Below are 24,581 nucleotides of genomic sequence, written 5' to 3' on the forward strand. Positions count from 1 at the left end.
TACATAAAAATTACAGAATGTTACACAGGCATAAGCTACTTAAAATAAAGTGTATCTGGATTGTACTTAAGTGTACTTCGTGTTTCAGTACTGTACACCTTATCCAGCTGTGCCTTAGTTTGATTTAACCCACCAGTACACAGCTAAAATACATGTAATACCTTTCTAATTACATAAAAATGACAGAATATTACACAGGCATAAGCTACTTAAAATAAAGTGTATCAAGATTGTACTTAAGTGTACTAGTAGCGGTGTAACAGACTCGGTCTGTTACATATGTGTAACAGTAGCTGCCAATTGCATCTACATAATTACAAACTGTAATTACAGGCTGTTCCATAACTTAGTTACATGGTAAGTACATTTTATTTCATGTAAGTACAACAGCTACTTAAGTACTTAATTAGGTAATTACTGTGTATTATGACACCTTAAAATAAAGTGTTACGGCTAAAATTGTCATAGTGCCGCTAGTTTGCTGCAAAGTAAATACAGTTTTTTTTATAGTAAATATAGAATTTTACTGAACTTATTATAGCTGCGATTTACTGTACAGTGTTTACTACAAAATCAAACGATGCAATATTTTACAGTGTTACTAAAATTGTGACAGTTGCTGTAGTTTACAATGCTTTTTATTAAGTTTACTATAATGCATTGAAATAAAATTTAATTATGGAAACAACCCAAATCATCGCAATTTAAGTAAATTTCGCAACTATTGCAATTTTAGTAACTGTTTATTGTTAAAATGTTACCATAACCTTTACACTTTTAGTACATTTTAATGAATGCACAAAGCTTGCAGTAAACTTCTTCTATGAGAACTATTCCAACTTTTTAAATTGTAGTAATGTTGAAATTGCAACAATTTTAATCAAATCTACTACAAAGGTTTTCTAAAAGTGTAAGTTTTAAGTGTTTAATTTTTGAAATTTACAAATTTTGGGTGGTTTACTTAAATGACCAAAACTTTTCATTTTAAAAATGTATATTATGTATAAAGTTTACTAAAATTGCAATAATTGCAGTAATTTACAAAATGTTGTAAAATTGTGATCTTTGTACTTGTTACAGTTTATTAAGTTTACTAAAAAAGATATAGTTGTGTGATTTTAAATTTTACGGTGCAACAGAAAAAAAGACATCACTTTCACAGTAGAAATGATTATATATCCATATATCGGTCATTAAAATTACTTTCACTTCAGCAGAGGTCACATGGACAGTTTTCTGAGGGCAGCTGTCCCTCTCATTGGGTGGCTCAGAGATGTAAATATTTAGACAGAAGCTCATTTGCTGCAGTACCTCTGCTGGTACAAGAGATAAAACATTAGTGGGATAAAGACTGCGTGATGCAAACATATCATTCTGACGGACGGTCCATTCTGACCTCTTCAGCAATGTTTTTCCAGCCCTAGACTTTTGGCCGGAGCATGACGGGGGGATGCAATATTGTTCGTTTGGAACACGATCCATTGTGAGAGCGAAGGGATATTAAAGTAACTAAATCAAAATAAATAGATGTCCAAATGAGGTCAGCTTCTCGACACAAGTTCATGAGACAGTACCTAATGCTGATGGGTTTGCTCTGCTTGAGGAGTCGTGGGACGAGGAGGGAGTGACTGAAATTGAATTTGCATTGTCCTTGGTTTTCTAATACATTAAAAGCCCGTCCTCAAGGCAGAGTCCTTGTTCATCATTCCGCGTGTATGCCTTTCTTTTATTATTATTATTGAATTACCAGTACAGTATATACATCAATTAGACATCAAGTGAAACAGTGGGTCAGTGTCACACACACACACACACACACACACACACATGTATATTGGATCTTCCATCTAATTTACTCTAAAGTTTAATATGTAATTTTGTTATACATCCAGATTTAGCAACTTAATGAAATGCTAATATTTTGTAGTTATTATTAGTTGTAGTTGCTTAAGGCACTATTAATAATATTTTTCAAAGCCTCTTAAACTAATGATTTAAAAAAAATTCCAGTTTGGTACAAACTTGGTCAACAGAATTTGTGGCATAACGTTGGTTACCACTGAAATTAATTTCAACGTATCACCCGTTTTCTTTTCTTTTTAAAAATTGAGAATTAATTTTACAGTGAGGCACTTACAACGGAAGTAAAGGGGGTTTAAATTTATGGAGGGTTTAAATGCAGAAATGTAAAGCTTATTATTGTATAAATTAATTTACATTCATTCTTTTGTTAAAACTTGTGTATTATTTATGCTATAAAGTTTATCCTGTCAATTTTACAGTCATGCAAAAAGAGATAGTTGACCCAAGGATCATTTACTCACCTTCATATTGTTCCATACAATAATTTGGATATAAAATCTAAACGTTAATAAGTGATTTAAAGGGGTCCTATTACACCTTTTCACCTTTCCTCTTGTTTGTAAACATTCTCAGGGTCTTAATTGTTAATATTGATATCTGAGCAGATGAAGCTTACGGTTACGGTAAGGGGCGTGGCATCTCCAGAACACTCTAAGCGGTTCTCCAATCACAGCGCACTGGGCCAGCTAACCAATCAGAGCACATTTCATATTTAAAAGAAGGGGCTTCACTGAAAAAGGAAGTGTTTGTGACAGACTAGTAAGGGACGTGCTGCAATTATGTAAAATACGTGAAAAACAATGAGTTTTTGGAACAAACAAGCATGGAAGCCTATTCTAGTACACCCCAAAAACCAAATCAAGACTTCATAAACGGGCATAATAGGACCCCTTTAATAAGAGATTGTTTTATTGTGTCTATTCTGTTGATGCAATGAGTATCTTAACACTTACCAGCTGGCTCCATTCACTTCCTTTGTCAGTGCCTCACACATTTTTGCAGTTTTAAAGAAAAATTATAATAATAATAATAATTGAGCTTAACTGGTATTGAACCTTGAATATTATTTAAAAATTTGACTGAAAACTTGTGCTACGGACATAAATACCTCAAATCACATGGCTAGTTAAATAACTTATGATGATAAAATAAATAATTCCATAGAAACTGCTGTTTTGACTAACCACCTAGCAATGCCCTAGCAACTGCACAGCTGCACAAAACACCCTACTAATTGCATATCAACTCATTTGCATGGGAAGGCACTGCTCACATTGTCTATGAGAATGTTTTACATGAGTGCAATCTCAATGAGTTCACATTTTTTCACATTTGTATAAATTGTCTTACGTGCTTATAAACTGTGCAAAGGAGCACAAAGAGACCCTTGTTTTGATTATTTATTTTTTTGGCTGCAATATTCCAGTAGGATTTTCCAGATTCAAAGATCTTTTGGCTCTTTTGACCCTTTTCAGCTGCCACAGTAAACAGAGCGCATGGATATCTTCAGATCGACTCGAAAAATAGAAGGCCGATAGGAACTTTCCAACTACCGGTCTGACTGAATACGTGCATAACGTCTGCGCCGTTCCCCTCAAGCCCCTGACGCAAAACACAAAGCTTCTGAGAGAGTTTAATACGATTCAGATCAGGCGCTGTGTCTGTCCTCTGTGCTGAAGACAATGTCAAACAAAGCCTGGCTGCCTGCCTTTGGCCAGACTCAGCAGTCCAAACTGCTTGTGATATTTTTCAGGAGGTGTTAAATGCCCCATTTGGGGAATAAGAAAATATTTGGCATTCTTTCATATAGGCCTGCCGTCGAAAATGTCCGCCGACTGACGACAAGTCCCAGTGGGGAAAAAGAAAGAGTTTGGGTTACAAAATAAAAAAGAATACTGACGCGAGTAGCACAAACTGACAGTAAGTTATAGTGGATGCGGTCAATAAAATGTGGGTCATAGATTTTGATTACATTGCATTAGTTTGTCGTTTTAAACTTGCTTAAAAGAAGTAAAAGTAGTAGTATAATAATTATTAAACTTAATTATTGACGTAACTTTCTTGCAGCTCAAACATGGTGAAAGCAAGAACAGATCAAATGTAAATGTGGACCATGTTAATGTAAGATTATCTGTTAAGGACATGAACCATAATTGCATACTAATGCTAATACTCTGCTAATAATTACGGTTTGATAAAATGGGTGAAAAAAAAAAATGAGTGGACTTGGATAAAAGGAAGGACGTGAGCCATACTGTATCATAGATGGGTCCTTTTGGTTAAACTATATTTCAATAGTCCACTTGAGACATTTTACTAACTACTAAGTAGCCTAACTCTGCAACTACATGTCAACTAACTCTCATAGCATTAGTAGACTGTTAGGTAAGGGGTTAGTAGAATAAGTTCACATGTACTTGCAAACTTACTTGTAGTCATTACAGTATCTGTTGGGGGACCATCAAAATAAAGTGTTAGCAGATATTAAGCTGACAGTCTACAAATATTCTAATGACTGCTTGTTGACATGTAGTTGTGAAGTTAGCAGAATGTCTAAAGTGGACTATAAAAATAAAGTGTTACCCTTTTTTGACTCCAGACATTAAGCAGCCACCCAGAACACATTAGTAACCACATTCGAATGAGTTTTGCACAGCAAAGGTATTCACGTTTTATTTATAAGTAACGCATGGAGTTCTGATGAATTTCTGTCATACAAAGACCTCACTTTCGATTTCTTTTCTCTTTTAGGTATGACATCTGCACCTATAAGAACAAACCCTGCGGTACTCTCGGTAAGTAGTATATGAAATGTATCCTAAGACGAAATATACTTTGATTTAAAGGGTTAGTCCCAAAATGAAAATTCTGTTGTCATTTATTCAACCTCATGTTGGTCCGAACAAATAGGATATTTGTTCATCTTCGGAACACAAATGAAGATTCAAAATCTGAGAAGTTTCTGTACCTCCACTGAAAGTCTATTCACTCAAAATATTGACGCTTCAAAACATTCATAAAGAGATCGTAATGTATATGAATGGAGTGGTTTAATCCAAGTTTTCTGAAGAGTCACAATCAGATTTATTTTAGGCTTTTAGTCACATACTGTATAAACCCTTGTGAAAAATAAATATAGGCCTACTAAAATGTATATTTGATCATGCTAAAGTGGAACTATTGCAAGTATACTTCATGTACACTTTAAATATCTTGCATTTAAAGAGCGATATTATTCAAAGATCATACAATCCTCATCAATAGTGACATTAAAACACATTTTAGGCTTAATATTAAGAAATGTGCATTGTGCACAAGTAGTACTTGAGCAATATGTCAGTAAATGTTACATTTCACTGCTGGTTATACTCTGTATAATTGTGTATGTGACAAATAAGAATCTTGAATCTTAAATATGTTAATAGATTTTAACCATACTTAGAATGAAATAAATGTATTTTAAATATATAACGTTTTTACTAGGGATTATTGATCAGAAAACTTAAACAGAAGTTCAACCATACTTGCTTGACATGCGAGAACAAACCTCATTGGTTCATGTGGAAGCCTGCTGTTGTGACACACAAGAATGAACCTCATTGGCTCTTGCGCATCAAGCGAGTATGCTTGAGTTTCCATAATCAAATTTGAATTGGATTTGATTAAAAATATCTTCATTTGTCTTCTGAAGATGAACACATTTCTGGAACTTCTGGAACGGCACGAGGGTGAGTGAATGATGACAGAATTTTCATTTTGGAGTGAACTAACTTTTCAAACGTATGTTACTGAAAGGCAAATGCTACATGCTTCGTTAAACAAATAATTTGGTAAGATTATTGAGAAAGCCTGCCTGCCTCTACAGCCGCCGCTGTCTCTTGTTTCATTTCCAAACATTCCCACTCCTTTCTGCTACGGGACGGAGGTGTTTACCCCTCCCCTGGGCAAGCCAAAAAAGAAAACGAGTGAGGAAAATTAGACTATACATTATATAACAGAGAACAACAGATAAAAGAAGAATTAATATGTTTAAAGAAGTCAGCATAACTGAGGAGAAAGCAAACACTGGTGTTCCCCCCCTTAAATGGTCTGCAGGCAGTGTCAAAGCCTCATCTTATCTGAACCAGCCCCCTCCAGGGCTGAACCGTATATCTTAGAAGTAATATTGTGACTCCAGGGGTGGTTTGACAGATTGACCGCATTCGTCACATTCCCCGGGTCCCTTTAATTGCCCTGGCATCTGCTCTGCTTCCTTGCTGCCCCCCTCCTCTTTCTCCACCTCCATCTCCACTTCAACAGCCCCCACTCACCCAGAGGCATCATCATGATCTCGGGTCAACGTGTTGCCCTCTGGGGGTCACCGGGTAATCGCGGAGCGGGGATAATACTAACGCGACCCTTGGCTTAGGAAAACAAGCCCCACAAATGAGCTTTCGACTCAGCCTGGGCCCACTAGCCCTTTTCCATCCTGTATCTCTTTCCTTTTTTACCCTTCTTGCCTCCAGTCAGTGTCTTATTAGCCTTTGATTTGCATGTCTGCTCTTGTTTGGGCCTCTGGATAAGGAAGATAAAGAGACCAGAAGTGCTTTGTTGGAGCGATGGTTCCCAAGCAGAAACAAGCTTCTCTCTGTATTCCATATTCTTTTGCAATATCTTTAATATTATTTTGCCGACAGGGAGGTCAGGTTTGTACTTCTCCAATACTCTTTTGTTATATTATCAACTTTAAAGCAGTAGTTCAGCCTTGTAGCACTCCAAATCTGTATTACTGTGCTTTCTGTGGATCACGGGTCAGTGACATGCTTATGTTTATTTGTTTGTTCTGTCCAGTGTTTGGTAAGTTACTAAAAAAAAAGTAATCTACTACAAATTACTAATTACTTCTTTAAAATTGTAATTTGATTACATTACTGATTACTGCATTTAAAAAGTAATCAGATTACTAATTACTTTACAAGTTTACTTTTCAAGTTGTCAAACCTAAAAAAAAAAAAGAGAAACTCAGTTCTTTCATTTTTCACATTGACTGAAAAAAATACATAAGTAGGCCTATTATTTGTATACCCTGATTCACTCCCGATATCAACAAAACTTTTTATTTTTTTATTTATTTTATAAAATAAACAAGTAGGGTAATGATAAAATAATGAATAGGTCTGATAAAATAATCGGTATGAAACCAATGCGAGGTCGTCTTTCCCTTCTGAGCTAAACTGTAATGTGATCATGGCCACGCACATCGCGCGCTATACAATAAATCATCCACGCGAAACCAAGCTTGAGACGCGCGAACATGTAAACGCTCGCGTCACCTCTGTAGAAAGATTCAAGTTCATCTCGGCTACTTTTTGTTTTTGGAAGAAGACGCACTGTGAGGAATAAGCTTTGAATTGTGATGTCAACGCGGTTTAATCCAGCGGTTAATCTCATTCTAATGAGTCATTTATTTTTTTACTTTATTAGAGTTACTGTGACATAAACTTGTACACACTCACTTGTTGAACTTTTCCCAAACTATAATGCAGACTAAAATATGTTGAGTGCAACATTTTGAAATATGATAGGCAACCTTTCATTGCATCAAATGTTGTGGGACTCTCATTTTAGCTTGCATTCTCCGGTGATTTATTAAAGGGCATACTGACGCGCAAAACATGATTTTCAAAACATAATAGGCAGAAAAAAAACTGCCTATTATATTTGGAAAAACACAGTGTGGTGTGATCAAGTATGTCATGTGGTGCAACCAACATGCAGAAAACAATAACATAAAAAAACATCCCCTGCAGACTCTTAAAATATCAGACAGTTTTACCTTTTTTATAATTCATTATTTAAGGCAAGGTTAGTTCAAGTTTTAAAATGTCAGATGGTGCAACTCCACAACATTAATGACATTTATTAATGAATAATTCATTGATCCACACATCATAAGATATTTCCAAAAATCACCAAGCTGTTGTTTTCCATATACAATGAAAACATATTCTTAAAATTTAGGACACAAAAAGGACCATAAGAGTATAATGAACTGAGGCCATAAAACGTGTGGTATTTATACTGAGTCAGCTCTCAAATTCTGTAAATGGCAAGTGTATTTTCAACCTTGTGTGAAGACACGTTACACTAGGTTTAATGTTGATAAAAACCAACTGTCCATTGGATCTTACATGTTTTTTAATTAAATGTAACACACCAGTGAATACAAACATTCTTTAAAATATTTTTAAAGGTAACAGGTAAATTATCCAGGACTGTTGAATTGTTGAATTATGGACATTAAATTAGAGGCTGAGGTTTCCTTTGTGCATTTGAGTTTGCAAAGATAAACTACCCGCCATGTGTCTGATCCAACCAGAGACCAGAGCAGGCTTCTTGGACCTTGAATGGTCCTCCATGCATCTAGCTTTAGGGTTTTGTGTTTTGCTCCCACCAATCACCAACAGATGTAATCCGGTGAGAATTATTCTGCTCTCCCAGGCTGGATAGATGGGAAAAAAGAACTAAGAGACTGGATTTTGCAAAAGCCCTTTTCCCCACTTCATAGGTTCAAGGGAACCCCCTCCCCTTAACAGAAGCAGCTGGCTTTGAGACTGTGAAGACTCAATCTATGCTCCATCTTCTTCTTTGTCAAGAAGAAACATCTGATATTTTTGTAAGACATGAAATTAATCATTTTTAGGGGAATTAAAAGCATAAGTTGTTAAATGATGGTTTGTTAGCTATCGTTTTGCTTCAGAAAACATGGAATATAGTGTACAAGTGTACTGTAAAACAAACACAAAAACCTGTAAATTAGCGCACAATGTACTTTATTAAAATGAAGGGATTTTCGTGTTTATAATTTTTTTTTACAGGTGTATTATGAATTTTGCACTTCATTACGTTGTGTTTTATGCTTAATAGAATTGCCCATAAAATTAATAGTTAATTATCAGTACATTTTTCTTTTTATTTCTTTCTTTCTTTTACAGTGTATGGATTACTGTTCTGATACTTTTGTGCTCCTTATGCATCCTTTTTGATGCTTAAAAGCCCCATTTATTGTAATTGATAGTTTTCACGTGATGTCACACTCTTATATGAACGCCCACCTGGCGGGCAAAATGAAGATTAGCTGCACTGACCGCCAGCTATTTTTACACAGATTGCATCAAGTAATAATGTAGTAAAACACAGATATTAAAAGGCGAGATTCAGTAAACACCTTATTGATGATGTATATTTTGTACAGGCAAGAAGATGAAGCCAGAATATAAACGCAATGTGCAGTTTCACATTAAATTGCTTCCCGTAGACCATTAGAAGGAAAACACTGAACCGTTAAGCGGATTGCGTTCATATTCCCGGCATCATCTGCTTGCCTGTGTAAACTATGCATCATTAATGTGGTGAATACTGAATTTGATCTTTTAATATTACTGTTTTAAATATATTAAGGCAAAGTGTTTTGTCGCACTGTTTATGATTGAAATATTGCCGTGGGTGCTTAATATGGATTGCAGATGGCCAAAACTTGCATTTTGTTCAGAAATACCTTTGTTTATTCTTTTGAGAGGTGATTTAAATATTTGGCTGGGAAACAGATGAAAAATTGACACGCTTGTGCAGCAGTTCTATGGATGTTTTGCCCTCCAGTCTTCGAGACGGTCACGTGACTGAAAACTATCAATTGCAAGGAAAATAGCAACCAATTCCTAATTTTTTTTCTTCCACAGAAGAAAGTTTAATGTATCAAATCATTAATGTAACCAAAATGCGAAGGCAGTCCCAGAAAAAAAAACATTTTTTACTATTTTTTTTTAAATGGTAGCTCTTATGATTTTTTGTTTTAAATAACTCAAATTCATTCAAATTTATATACCTTAAATTTTATCCAGAAAATTTGCTTCTTGTGTGAATTTTTATGCTTATTGGAGTAGCATGTTGTTAGGTTATCAACCTCTAGCCAAACCTCAATTGTGAGTCGATTCTTCACTGTACTTTGCATAATGTTGAGTGTTGTTTGCCTGACGTTGTTTCTGTTGATGAATGTGTTGTTCTAAATTAGTCAGTTCTTATGTTATATTCCAGTCATCAAGCTGCCTATGTAGGCAGTGTACAGAAAGATTTGTGGAAGATTTGTGAGATCCAAGCGCTCTATGTCAGTGCTGCCACACTGAGGTGACTTGCTACAAAAGTTGCTACATAAAAACAGAGAGTAGATTTAATGTTTCCTTCATTCCATACCAATGAAATAACAGGCCTGTTTATTTATGGCAAGGAAAATGACAGTGCAACATAAAGCTTAAAAAACTACAAACCTCTCAGAAAGCCAAGTCCCTGTAGGCCAGGGACCAAAAGTAGTAAATTTCAGCTTATGTGGGTTTTATGTTAATACCCCAAAATTGTCAACTAAATCTTATTTGGAAGAAAACAAACATAACAGGATTAAGAAAACAATGATTTCTTTCACTCTTTTTGCAACTCTGAAACCTTGAATAATAAAAACATCTATATTTTAGGGGCACAAAATGATGTGTTTTCTTGAATTCCGAGCTCTGGCTTGAATTACTAGGTGGTCCCTTGTTACCAGATGTAGAATTTATAAATCTAACCCCCTTGTCTAGACATTTTCCAGCTACAACATCAGTTGTTTTTTTATTTAATCGTCTAGCCGTCAGTGTTGACCCACCCCCTGGTGATTTAAAAAACTTTTGCATAAACTTTTCACCAGCTTCAAATTCAGTGGTGTCGAGGTTAATGTGAAGAATCTCATTTTATGGTGGTGACTCAGTGCAGCACTTCTACACCTTGACCTGACCTTATGTGTGTGTGTGTGTGTGTGTGTGTGCGTGTGTGTGCTTTTGTGTGTGTGTGTGTGCGGTCAGGTTTGGCGTCCGTAGCCGGAATGTGTGAGCCAGAGAGGAGCTGTAGTATTAATGAAGATATAGGCCTTGGTTCGGCCTTCACTATTGCACATGAGATCGGACACAAGTAAGTATATTTTCTCTCTCTATTTGTCTTTGTGTTTCTTTCTTTCTGAATGAATGTGAACAGTCGTATGGATATAGATTGTAATATGTTAATTGCAGTTAATTAGTGGTGTTTGCTAAGGCAGGCATCGCTATTTAACTTTTTTTTTTGAGTACACACAAAAATGAATATTGCGTCTTTGTTCACCAACCCTCATGTTATTCCAACCTGATGTGTTTCTTTCTTCTGCTGATCACAAAAGAAGATTCTGAAGAATGTGAGTTACCAAACGGTAACGGTAAAGTTGACGGTACAAAAAGTTGACCGTAGCCATGGATGTCCATATTATGTAAAGAAAAATAAATGCTATGGAAGTCAATGGCTATGTTAATGAAGTCAGAAAGTAAATGATTACGAAATTGTCATATTTTTGGAGAATTGTCCCTTTAAAGCGTCTTGTTTACAGTGAGTTTATACACTTTCTGACACTTTTATTGGAAAATATTTTGGAGAAAAGAATGTTGCAAGCCAGAGTTGAACTCATTTTTCATGTATGAGCACCATGACTCAATGTAAATTCTAAAAACCTTTATCTGCCAAATGTTGTGTTATGTGGTGCAACCAACTCAAATTGTTAAAATATCAGAAAATTCAACGTTTTAATAATAAGACAAGTTTAGTTCATGCTGTCATTGTCAGTCCTGTGTCTTGTTTCCCCCTCCTCTCGTGTCCATATTTGGCCTTCCTGTTCCTGTCCTCGTTCCCTGTCCTCATGAGTTAATTTGTTCCCAGCCCTGCTTTTAATTGCCCCGCACCTGTTTCTGTTCTTCCTCGTTGATTTCCCTGTGTTCATAAGCCCAGTGTTTCCCTGCCTCTGTGTCCGGTCTGAACGTCATCCATGTTCGTCTCTCTCCAAGCTCCTCGTCTCTCCGCTGATTCCGTCTAGCTCCGCGCTGCAAGAGCGCCCCCCAGAGTCCGCGCTGCGAGAGCGCCCCCCCAGAGTCCGCGCTGCGAGGGCGCCCCCCCCCAGAGTCCGCACTGCGAGAGCGCCCCCCAGAGTCCGTGCTGTGAGAGCGCCCCCCCAGAGTCCGCGCTGCGAGAGCGCCCCCCCAGAGTCCGCACTGCCAGAGCGCCCCACAGAGTCCGCACTGCCAGAGCGCCCCACAGAGTCCGCACTGCGAGAGCACCCCACAGAGCCCGCGCTGCAAGAGCACCCCACAGAGCCCGTGCTGCAAGAGCACCCCACAGAGCCCGCTCCCCCAGAGCTCCCCATAGAGCCCTTTCTTCTGTGGCTCCCAGGGGGGAACTCCCCCAAGTTGGGGGGGGGTTATAGGGTCATGGCCTGTGTGGCCGGGCCGAGGGCCAAGGCCACAGAACCCGAAAAAATAAGGCCGGGCTCCCCGAGTCTCCAGTCCCGCCATGGCCTCCCGAGTCCCTAGATCCGCCATGGCCTCCCGAGTCTCCTGACCCGCCATGGCCTCCCGAGTGCCCTGTCCCGCCATGGCCTCCCGAGTCCCCGGATCCGTCATGGCCTCCCGAGTCCCCTGTCCCGCCATGGCCTCCCGAGTCCCCTGTCCCGCCATGGCCTCCCGAGTCCCCTGCCCCGCCATGGCCTCCCGAGTCCCCGGATCCGTCATGGCCTCCCGAGTCTCCTGATCCGCCATGGCCTCCCGAGTCCCTGGATCCGCCTTGGCCTCCTGTGTCTCCTCTCTCGCCGTGGCTCCCGGAACGGGTCCCGCTCTGGAGGCTGGTATCCCTGCCCCCTGGTCCCTGGAGACCTCCAGAGCGCCCACCCCCCCTCCCCATTGGATAGTGTATGGCGTGAGGACACGCCTTCCGGAGGGGGGCGTTATGTCAGTCCTGTGTCTTGTTTCCCCCTCCTCTCGTGTCCATATTTGGCCTTCCTGTTCCTGTCCTCGTTCCCTGTCCTCATGAGTTAATTTGTTCCCAGCCCTGCGTTTAATTGCCCCACAACTGTTTCTGTTCTTCCTCGTTGATTTCCCTGTGTTCATAAGCCCTGTGTTTCCCTGCCTCTGTGTCCGGTCTGAACGTCATCCATGTTCGTCTCTCCCCAAGCTCCTCGTCTCTATGTGGATTTAAATAAAGGATTATTATTTGGAATCCCCTTGTCTCCGCGCTCCTTGTGCCCGAGAGGGTTCTGACAGTCATGTGGTGTAACTCCTCAAAAACTTTTTCTTTTTAAATAAATGATGAAGTTCTTTTCCCAGAACTTTTCAAGTTTTAACTTACATTTTTTATGAACATTTTCCAGTGAAATTTTTTGATTTTTTTTCTTTTCTTGATCTTATTTGACACCTGTTTTAGAGCATTTAGTATCATTTAGTAATTTAGTAATTAAACTGGATTGCGGGTAGCAAGTGAAATACAGCACATAAAAGTAATGCAACTGTTCAGTGAATTCACCCCTGAATGTGTAATGAGATGGTCAGGACTTTATTAAAGCCCTTGTGGTTGAAAAATTGCTCAGTATTCTACATGTGACGCTTTCACATCTCATAATGTATTTGTGTCTGGATTGGTTTTATTATGGTCATTACTATGTATAATCCTCCAGCCAAAATGCAAAGCGTGAACTGCCTGCACACACATCTTTATGCAAATGACAGTCTGGACAAATGAACCCTATCCCGAAAGCTTAGAAAAATAACCATGATCTATTGGTCTATGTAGCTTTTCGGCTAAGTTCAGCGAGATGGCAATTTCCTCTATTATGTCTTGCGTCTGCTTCTGTTGTGGAGCAGTTGTAAAAATAGCCCCTGCTTCTTGTGGGGAAGGTTTCTCCCGTGCTGATTTATATTGAGAGTAGAGTGAAATGTCATAAATGTGCGCCTTAAAAAAACACAGAGGAATTGTGTGATGTGGTGGGGGGTATGTTATATACATTAGAGGCTGATTTCTGCTTTTGGATAGACCCCGGCCGACAACGAAAGCTTTGAGGACTCGCCGTAAGGTGATCTGATTTTTTCATACAATATCCAGACAGATATGTAAGGGAGCAAAATTTGCATGGCTCAAATGATGTATTTGTGGAGTTGCCGGCAAGGAATGTGGCTGAATGCTTCAGCAGTCTTGTACACCGATGGCCCGTGAGCAGATGAAAGCAGCTTGGAGGAAGGGGGAAAGGCAGGCCAGGTTCATTAAGAGATGACTGCCTGATTGAGGTCTGCTCAAACGTGTAATTATTGATTGACAGGCCTGGATCAGGGTGGTGATTACAACTTTCACGTTCCTTTAGAGCTCCAGACAGCCTCTGGCCTTTGACCCATCAGTCCCCTTCTCACAGCTGTTACCGAGCCAGAGTGAGCCTGTCTTTACAGCTTAGCTGAAGGAGATGTCCTCTGCTTTCAGAGCTGCCCGAGCTTGTTTGCTTGTGTGCGGGGTGGGCGACGTGATTGACGTGATCCATCAAAATTCATGATCTGCTGCTTGTCTCACAGTTTCGGCATGAACCACGATGGGATCGGGAACTCCTGCGGGACCAAAGGTCACGAGACAGCCAAGCTGATGGCGGCCCATATCACAGCCAACACCAACCCCTTCTCCTGGTCAGCCTGCAGCAAGGACTATATCACCAGCTTTTTGGAGTAAGTGAAAAGAGCATTTGAAGAATGCTTGCCCTAATGCAATCATATACAGTATAATGTAATCCATTATTCCATCTCATTTGCTGGTCTAAAGCCCAGCTCACACTGTGCAGTTTTAGCCACGATTTGGTCGTTTGAGACAAATTTAGAATATTCCTAGGCTAAAATCTGTAGTCTTTGATTGTTGGTTTGACATGTTCACCAACAGCCAATTAATGGCCGTTGCGATCAAATTTGACCTCCGACGAAGTTCTTGCAGTGTCAGAAGATTTGGTGCACAGTCTTGGAGTGTGACTTCTCCTACGACGAACGTCAAACATGATCAGAATTAATGCTAGAGATTTCTCCCATCCCCCGCTCACGGAATTCATATGATATGTTGTCTTTGCTATGATAAACTACACTACTTTTCAACCAGACACAGGTGACTTTTGACTATTAGCATCTAGTCTAAAAACGTTAAGGCATACTAACTCTCATTCTGCAAAAAGCATTGCAAACACTGCATACTCTTAAGCCCACTCTTAATGTTGGTAGAACCAAATGCAAATCTTACAAAAGTTTTGCAGAACAAGTTTTAACAACTAGATGCAACCTGTAAAATAACACCATGGGTAACACTTTAGACAATCTACTGACTATAAGTCAATTTTCAAGTCCATGTCAACTTATTCTACTAACCCTAACCCTATCTCTAACCATAACAAGTTTATTAATACTCTAATGAGAGTGAAGCCCAAAAGTATACTTTGTTTTTATACACGTATGCTAGCAGTCGAATGCGTAGCCTTTCAGAGTCCATTTGATAGCATGCGTGAATGCAGGCGGTCGACACGTGCTCTAGAAAGTTTAATCTTTGTCCAGTGTCTGCTCTATTTTTGTCTCTGAAAGATAGAGGTGAGGCATGACAAATATTTGATCACAACTTTTGGTTTTGGTCACATTTACCTTAATTTTTGCAGGCAACATTTTATTAAAATTGTATTTATTAACAGTTATTTTAGAAATGTATACAATTGGAAATTTTGCGGCTGGGCAAAAGATTTCCTAATGCAGATTTTGCAACAGGTTCTGTTTGGTCATGGGTACACTGTGTTGATGAACAGAAAGCTGCTTGGCAGATGAATACTGAAGACTGCAACTCGACTGCACAAAACCCTGCTGCAGTTTGATTATAACTGTCCATTAGCACTCTGAATATAAAAGATTCAAAGATTATCAAAACATTGGCAAATATAGTGGCTAATTTTTCCTCAAAAGTACTCATAGTAGCGTCCCAGCACATTGTAAATATAACTTTTCTTCCAAATGGATTGATAAAAACCTGTGCACCATGACTCAAAAATGTTGTGTAGCAGCAGTCCAGATGGATTGGCCTTGTCCCAAATGAGGCCCTTAGAACTTTGAGAAAGAGGGCATCTGTGAGCACCCTTCTAAAACCTAAATTGCTAAATTTATGAAATTTTTAATGTGCAGTTAGAGGATTACTTTTATGGCTCTACTCTCTATTTTAATACTGATACATAATACCACTTAATTTAAGCTTCATTTTTATAACCACACAAATGTGCTGGATTTGAAAAAGAGTCTGTTCATGGCTAGATGAGAGTGTGGAAGTTCTGTTGTAGGCAGTCATAGGCAAGTCTGTGAATTGTTAGCCTAACGTAAGACGAAAGAAAATAATAGCAGTTGCCATGGCTGTCAAAAAGTTTTCCTGGTGAATGACCTCATGGAAGAAGATTAACATCACAGCCATCGCTGGCATCAGAAGCTTTATCATCGTGTGCCAACTTCCCACACAAACACAAAGAAACGCTGCTCTGTTGGTTTGGGATGAACACCCAGTTGTATAATCACACCGTGTCATCTGTGACCATTTCGGATTGAGGCTGAATACTAACCTTCCTTTTTTGGATTTGCTTAGTGCCGGGCAATTCATCAATAATGGACTTTCTCTGAAATCTCAGGTTGATGTAATCTTTGGCAATAAAACAGCTCTGCTATGATAATGCAAATATATTACCGCAACATCCCCATCTAGATTCTGTGTGGATGGCGCCTGAAACCGGTGTTTGGCTGTAGATTTTGATTTATTTGAGTGTGCTTGTTTGTACAGGTACAGTAGGAATCTTCATTAAAGAAAGCAGCTTTTGGAAAAATGGCTAAGAGCAATTTAGGCTTCTGTTTATAGCAGTCATTATTACTGTGAAACTCATTGGACAGGCTAATTAATTGGCAGATATACATGCAAATTTTAAGATCGACATTGACCATTAAATGTGCCTTTTGACCAATTGACAATTAATTGTGTCAGTTTCAAAGTTTATAATAACCATAAACATAGTGGGTGATAAAAAGGTGTCAAATAAGTGTTATATCAACCATCTGCCCCCTTGTTTTGGGACAAGTTAATATAGCTTAACTTACATTATAGACACAACATGGGTGGTTATTTTGTCTATTTTTACTCCACCAAAGAAAATGATTCCAAATGAAGCAAAGCAGCATCAAGCGTTGTGACACAAAACACAGTCAAACTGAGCAATACAAGCATCTCTGTGTTTTATGCTAAATACCAGCACATGGCTTGTCTAATTAGATATGAAAATGAAAACTGTTCTATAAAAATTGCTATCGATTGAACACAAGGTTAGACGATTGCCATGGACAAACTGTCATTTTCTATTTAACTATTTGTTTTTGTGCTGAAATATTATAAATAGTTAACTAAGTTTCCTTTCATTGCTGACATATCTGCTCGCTGTAATGAGTTTACTCAAGGAAGTTTTGTTGATATGTCAAATAAGCATGTCTATTTTTAAAGTGATCATTTTTGTCTTTCTCTAAAGAAATAAACAGTCTTTGTTTGTGTATTCCAATACAAGGGCGCATATTCAGATTCGTCTTGCTCCTCGGCGAGGGGATTATTCTACCAAAACACATGGGAAAAAATAGAAAACTAAATGGATGAAACCAAATACGACTTTGGTTACCCCCTAGGCTAGAGCTTATGTGTTTCTTTCCTTTCCAATGTATTTGGTTTAGTTTTTAATTAGATTAGACTCCCAGTATTGTGGTGGGAAGCCAGAGATCCCTGTTTCACCTAATGCTTCCTTTTGAATGCACTACAGAAACCAGATCCATAGGATGCTTTTTATTAGACATCTAAATATATTTTTGAATACCCTTTTGTTAATTCAATGTAAGATTTTATCAACCGCATTTAGCTAATTTAGGGGATTGTCAAACTGTTTACTCTAGTGAATATTACACCCCCCCCCCCCCCCCCAGGACAGTGTTTTATGTGAACATGTTAAATATTTTACAATATTAAATATAGTATATAAAATAATATATATTTACATTTTTTAATGCAAAATATGATGTTGGAACTTTAGTTTTAAGGCTAAAACAAATGATTTAGTATTATAAAACAACAAATTATTTGGTTTCAACAAGTTAAAGCGCCAGTGATAACTATCTCCGGCCTCCAATATATATTAACAAATAGTTGTCATTTAAGTTTTAAAGTTACGCCTTCCTATTTTTCCATCTAAAGACCAATAAATGTGCGCGTTACACACATATTCCTTGTAGAAAGTGTCTGAAACCGTAATGGCATACTGTCAGAGGGTTAGTGTGTCTTGGCTGATGCAATGTAAACTCGCTCTCTTTAGAGGCACTGTTGCTTTTAGCAGCGCACGGTGGGGTGGTTGGTAAACATGCTTTAGGTTGCCCGTTCAGTTGCAGCAATCATGCGAACGCCAGACAGAGCCTAGAATAGAGCCGCCTGCTCTCCAGCAGTATGAAATGTTAGCGTTTATGTTGTTAGCGAGCCCACTATTCCCTCAGAGAGAAGGAGAGCGTATTCCGCGACATGCTGCTGGAAAAGCCAGCGGGATAATAATTGGCTGTTTTATTCCGGTGGACAGCAGCGGCGTGGGGCGGACACGTCTCTCAGCCGCTTGCGCACGCCAGGGAGGGGGGAAAAGCATCCGTTACGGGGACGCCGAGAATAAAACAAGATCCACTTCTGAACCCAGAATAAACACAGTCCAATGAAACATGCACTGCCTGGCCTCTGCTTTGGCTCTATTTTTCACTTTGTTCGCTGCAGACAGAGCTGTGGCCCTTTTTTGAGGGTTTCTTGGGAGTGTTCATATTTCTAGCTGACTAAACAGACTAAACACAACTTTGACTGGACGTGTGACCTCCGGTCTATGTTTTTTTTTTGCTCATTCAGTCTCTTTCGTCATTTTATTGGCTCTTCAAAGGATTCCATAGGCTCACCGCAGTACCATATAAGTCCAAATCTCAGCGTTTTATGGCCACTGTTTGTCATTCATGCTTCCCTCATTTTGCCTTCTGTATTTTCCAGGTTTCTCGCTTGCTAATTCCCATTAACAATATGCCTTTCCTTTCCCTTCCATGTGAGATTTTGTCACAAGGCTTTTTTCTCTTGTTGGACACAGATGAAACCTCTGTAGAGAAGCCAATCCCATTGAAGGTTTGTTTTTTTGACAGCTCAGGTCGGGGAACATGTCTGGACAATGAGCCTCTGAAACAAGATTTCCTGTACCCCACTGTGGCTCCAGGGCAGGTGTACGATGCAGATGAGCAGTGTCGTTTCCAGTACGGTGCCTCCTCCCGGCAGTGCAAATATGGGGTAAGAAAGCTGCAACACACTATCATGCTCTAGGAATGTCATGCTCACATTGTGACATTTGTTGGCTCAGACACTAAATATTTTTGGCATTTTTGTGTGAGAGAATGGGACAGTTCTGCTTCAACCATGATCTTTTTTAAAAAGAAGTATCATAAAGTTTTCATTAAAAGTAAAAATTACAAGTAACTTTAAAAGTTAATTGTGTAATATCTTTGCTACTATTGTCAGCAAACAGTATAGCAAAAATAATACCTGTTGTCAAACAAGTTTCCTGAACTCATGCCATTGGTGTTGCTATGTCAGAATCACAAAACAACCTCACATAAAACCAAGAAGCAAAAATGAACTTCCATCACAACAAGCACAACTATTCTGTAATGAGTAAGTTAATAACGTAAAACATAAAAATGGTAGATGTTGGATTTTTAAACATTGCAGAAATGTTGTTACAATCACTGTTGCCAACTACTTTAAATGGAAAATAGCTAAAGTCTGCTCGCTAAATAACACTAGATGGCAATATACTGTACCAGCGAGTCTCGGAAACTAGGATAAACCATATCTAGTTTTATAGACGCGATGGTATATAGGTATATCATTTTTATCGGTATATATTGGTATAATCTCACCTAGCGACTACAGTTGTTGCTAAGTAAAAAAAATGTAAAAGTTCCAAAAGGGTTTTAAAAGTCACTAAATCAAGCGACAAAGTCGCTAAGTTGCCAGTGCTGGTTACAATGGGCCAACTACACAGTGGTTGTCGTTTAAATGCTTCATTCAAATGTACAAATTGTTATTTTAAAAGCTGGTTTTGGTCTGGTTTTGTTTTTGTTGTAAAAACATATTAAATTGAAATTTTGAGTCTACTTAAGGAAAAACATTTAAAAAATGTTACCGAGATGTTACCTTACAACAACCAATGCAATGAAGCAAAAATCACGAAATCCTTAATGAAAATACGAATGTTGGCCCTAGTCGATCATGCTTTGCAAGAAAATGCCAGAAACTTTGTGAACACATCAGGTGTGATCAGATATTTTCTACATTCTTGATACCTGTGACGTTAAAACCTGCTGTATATGTACTAAAATCCAAGAGCTGATTTTGATTCAGAAGGTGGTTTGGACATAGAGAGCAAGACCGCTACTTAAAGAACTCTGAGGAGACATGATGCCGGAGGTCAAGCAGTTATTTTTAACACTGACCCAGAGGAGACTAGCCAAAGGACATGATTTGTTCAGCAGGCAACATTACAGGAGCTCTCTGATGTACAGAGCAATGAGGGGGAAAAAACGTGCTGTGAGTGTGTGCTGTGGTGTCTCATTTGGACTTGTAAAGAATATATTGAGTTTAAGTTTTTGTAACATTTGCCCTGATTGTGGAGAACTTTTGGACGCGTTGAGAAACACAGGTGATAGCAATCAGCTAAGATTATTTTCACTTCCTTTGAGGGCTAGAAGTGAGGCTGCCAAGTCGATACTCTCTTAGTAGGTCACATGATGCCATAAATGTTGTCGAAATTAAAGATCGTTGTTTTATCAGCACCTGAAACGAGCTTCTTCGAGCATGTTTGAAGTCGGGCCACATATCTTTCAGAGAAAGCCCATACTTGAGGTTTGTTTCTTTTCCTGTCGAATCCCCAGACTCTTGGAAATGATAATGATTTTACCCAAAGAATAACAAACTTAAGCAAATAAACTGACACAGGGAGGAAAAAAAGCCTTGAATGAAGCCAGGAAAATTAATGATCAATAGGAGATGGTGTTCTGTTTAGTACAAATATGCGGCTTTGCTTTCTACACCAGAAAAGAATTAAATTACCCGAGATTACAGAGTTCTTTTGTTTCATTGAGAGATATATCCGACAGTGGATGAACGCATGCCAAATAGAGAACCCTGTAATTTCTCTCTTAAGCTCATAACTGTGGTATAGATCAGCATGGAAGACGGTCATGTAAAGAAAAAAAGTCTTGCATTCCCTTGGCTCAAGATTAATACAGCGTGTAGTGTTAGTGGATTCTGAAAATCTTATTTTTTTCTGCCAACCATCTGTTTAATACATGCCTTTGGAGAATTATAACCACAGCAGCAGACCAGAGGTTTGAATTTGGTTTGGAAAAACTGTTACGGAGAGATAAACACACACTCGGGGGGTGGATAAAAAATGTGAAACCTAAAAATATATTAATATCAAAGACCTAATAAGGAGTATGGCCACCTTTTGCCTTTGATTCTTCCTGGAATGCTGTTATACATTTCCTGAATGGTGTGGGGTGGAATTTACCCCATTCTTCAAGAAAACTTGAGCCTGGGGGTCTTTAGGACAAAGCCAGTGGAAATCTATTTCTAAATCTATTCTGCTTCAGATCAGTGGTGTTTAGATCTAGTGACTAGAGAGGATGTAGGAGGCATTACACTTTATCCTGCTGTTTATTAAACCACCAATTAATTAGCAGTGTATATGAGGAGATTATCACCATGGAACATGGGAACATCATAAATTAAAATATTTAGTGGCAGTGGAGAGCACCTAGTATGGTAAGGTCGTCTCAACAATTTCACTGTGACTGGTTCATTTTGAGGCTGGACTTTTCAGATATTAAGGTATTGGTATTCGTATGAGTGAACTTACAGCAGACTTCTATGCTGAGTTTTTCCATGTTTTGCATATGATGTCTTAAGACTCACTCGAAGACTTAATAATTGTTCAATTTTTTTGTAGTTAATTCACTCAACTCTTTATTTGACATCTTTAAAACTGTAGCTTGGGTCATTAATCAACTCACTCAAACACATCATATACGTAAATATAAGATTAATTAAATATATACACAACATAAACATTTAACATTTTCTTGCATCTGCACAAAATGATTTAATTAATGAAAATAAGAATGTATTTGACAAAAGTGCAAAACTAAACAATATTTATAATTCAATAGATAGAGACATCTAGATAGATAGATAGATAGATAGATAGATAGATAGATAGATAGATAGATAGATAGATAGATAGATAGATAGATAGATAGATAGATAGATAGATAGATAGATAGATAGACAAAAGAGTTCAAGGAGGAGTAGACGGCGGAAGGAGCTATGAAGGCATGAGCTATGGATGGCTAACAAGGTGGAAGCCAACAGGGCGACGGCCCATGGTGGAGCCGAGGGAGCGAGGAGCCAGGATGGAGCCGATTGGTCGATGGGCAGAGGTAAAACTAGGGGCTCCGAAAGACAAGGCGGAGCCTGGGACTCCTCAAGCCAGGGCATAACTGGGTACCAGAATCCCTAAGGTGGATCAGGGCTGCATGACAGGTCTGATGGTGGAGCTGAGGGGCGCCAGCGGAGGCAGAGCATAGGGAATAGCTGGCTTCAGGGGAGCATGCAGGAGTGGAAAACAGGGCGAGTGAGTCAACTCAGTGATGGACAGAGCTGGTAGTGATGAAGAACCATCAGTTCAGTGGTGGGCAGGGTGGGAAGCACTACCTCGGTCAATTAGCCATTTTTCCTCATCTAGCTCCACTGGTGCGCACAATACGGCCGGTTCACATACCTGGTCAGCCGGGACCTCGGGCTCCTCCTCTATGGAAAAATGTGGCTGCTGGCTCCATCTCAGTCTAGATCTCTATGCAGGGATGAGTAGGGTCTCTCTGCGGTGGGCTCTGGCTCTTTGTCCACTGTGGACGTGGGCGCTGGGTCCTGGCTCTGGGATGATGACGGATGGTAAGTGGGGTTGAATACTGGCGGCGGGGTCCTCCTCTACATCGCCCACAGTAAAAAAAGATCCGACGACCCACAGGATGAAGTTAATGTATTCGGCCATTGTCAAGCAGGAGTTTCCCCAAGGCATCACCAGGCAGATCTTGTCATCCAGTCCAACCCAAAATCCCTCTATAAACTAATTGTTGCTGCAGACAACGAGGTGGCTGGCAACGATAAACTCCTCCACATATGCCTCCGGGTTCCTTCCTCCTTGGAAAAATACTTTTTATACTTTTAATTTTTACTTTTAATAAATACGTTTGCCCCGTTGGGCTCAAAGGGGTTGCCCATCGGGCCAAAGTTAATCGAGGCAAACTTCCTCTTTATTAGTGGGTCCTTTATTCAGTCACGTATAGGTCAAAGAATAACGAAGCTAGACAAAATAATTCAAAAGAAATTTATTAGATTAATCAAAATGACTCAGGTAATCCAATAAAGAAGAAACACTAACGAAACAGTGTGTAAAACACAACACGAAAATACCAGACAAGGGATTAAATAAACTGGAACTAATGAAATAATTAACTAAATGACAGGTGAACAGAAAGTTGAGTAGGTGAGTAATTAAACAGACAGAGAAACTAGGTCATGATAAAAACGAAACAAAAGTGTTACATAGTTAGAAAGACTTATTGAATATATTTAAAGGATATTTCTATCAGAAGACCAAAGCTATGACTGAAATGGAACACTTTGTAAAATTCAGCACAGATAGCCACAAATCTAAAGATCCTTTATATGCTTATTTCATATTGAAATTCTTATTCCAGCCACTTAGTGCCCCATAACTTTAAAACAAAAATGTTAAAACTGTTCGATAGCAGTAATTACTTTGGTCTTAGTGAATTTGGCCCATTTTAAAACCTGCACTCCCAGCTTAAAGCCGTCTGTGGTGGGGTCTCGCTGGTCAAGCCTACCCCTCTGACCTTCTCAGCATGGGCATCTTGAATGGGCCAGCAGGAAACCTTATTAAAACCAGCCGCAGAGGTAGAGCTTTTGCAACCTGAGAGTGGCAGTTTGTCGCTTTATTTAAACTGGATGGCCTGGGCAGCTGAGTCTTATTTACTGACCTGGGGTCAGCGGCGGTGCTCCCTATCATAAGTCTTTTTCATGGGGGCACTTCTCTGTCCTGTAAATCCTGTGACGTTCAGGCTTTAAAGGGAGCTGGTGCACTTTAATGGGAAATCTAATGCAGGGTTCTACAAAGCTACACTTGTAATGTACGGAAAGCCTTATGTCTTATGCCTATGCTCAAACTTCAGACCCCACCATCGTTCCTTTAGAGCATATGGAAGTTAGTTCTTTGGTGCATTTGTCAAATACTTATAAGGCAGTTCTAAAAAATTTCAACTGACAATTTCAACTTCTATGCTGATCTTATGAAGTGATGTCAATTTTAGGGAATCAGCAACAAAATGTCATGTAATAAAGCTTAGATACTTAAGGTGTGGTCACACTAGCGAAACTTTGGCTAAATTTTGCAAGGTCACGTCCAAACCAAGCAGCTTCATATTGGTAAACAGTGAGTTTGTGTTAGACGTTCAACAAACTTGAATCCATGTGAAATCTGTTTATCTGAAATTCCCACTCACATGGAATCCTATAATGACTGCATTTCTCTTGTGTAATTTAGCAGTACATAGGTAAATCTGACCTCACCTTAGCACATACATTTTACCAGATAGCCTGTTGCAATATAACCACCATTGTTTTCAAATGAAGCAATAGTT

General features: G+C 39.0%; 1 protein-coding gene across 3 annotated transcripts in view; it reads left to right on the forward strand.

Moving 5' to 3' along the window:
• Positions 1-24,581, forward strand: part of LOC306863847 (A disintegrin and metalloproteinase with thrombospondin motifs 6-like) — a gene marked incomplete at both ends in the record, with an annotated part of 80,857 nt that overhangs the window by 14,078 nt on the left and 42,198 nt on the right. For all 3 annotated transcript variants that reach the window (XM_079407393.1, XM_079407394.1, XM_079407392.1), the window contains 4 exons: positions 4,615-4,658; positions 10,734-10,839; positions 14,277-14,423; positions 18,948-19,089. In XM_079407393.1, the coding sequence (XP_079263519.1) occupies positions 4,615-4,658; positions 10,734-10,839; positions 14,277-14,423; positions 18,948-19,089 (439 nt within the window). The remainder of the gene's footprint in view (positions 1-4,614; positions 4,659-10,733; positions 10,840-14,276; positions 14,424-18,947; positions 19,090-24,581) is intronic.

This window comes from Barbus barbus (assembly GCF_936440315.1).
Source record: "Barbus barbus genome assembly, chromosome: 45".
NCBI classification, from domain to species: Eukaryota; Metazoa; Chordata; class Actinopteri; order Cypriniformes; family Cyprinidae; genus Barbus; species Barbus barbus.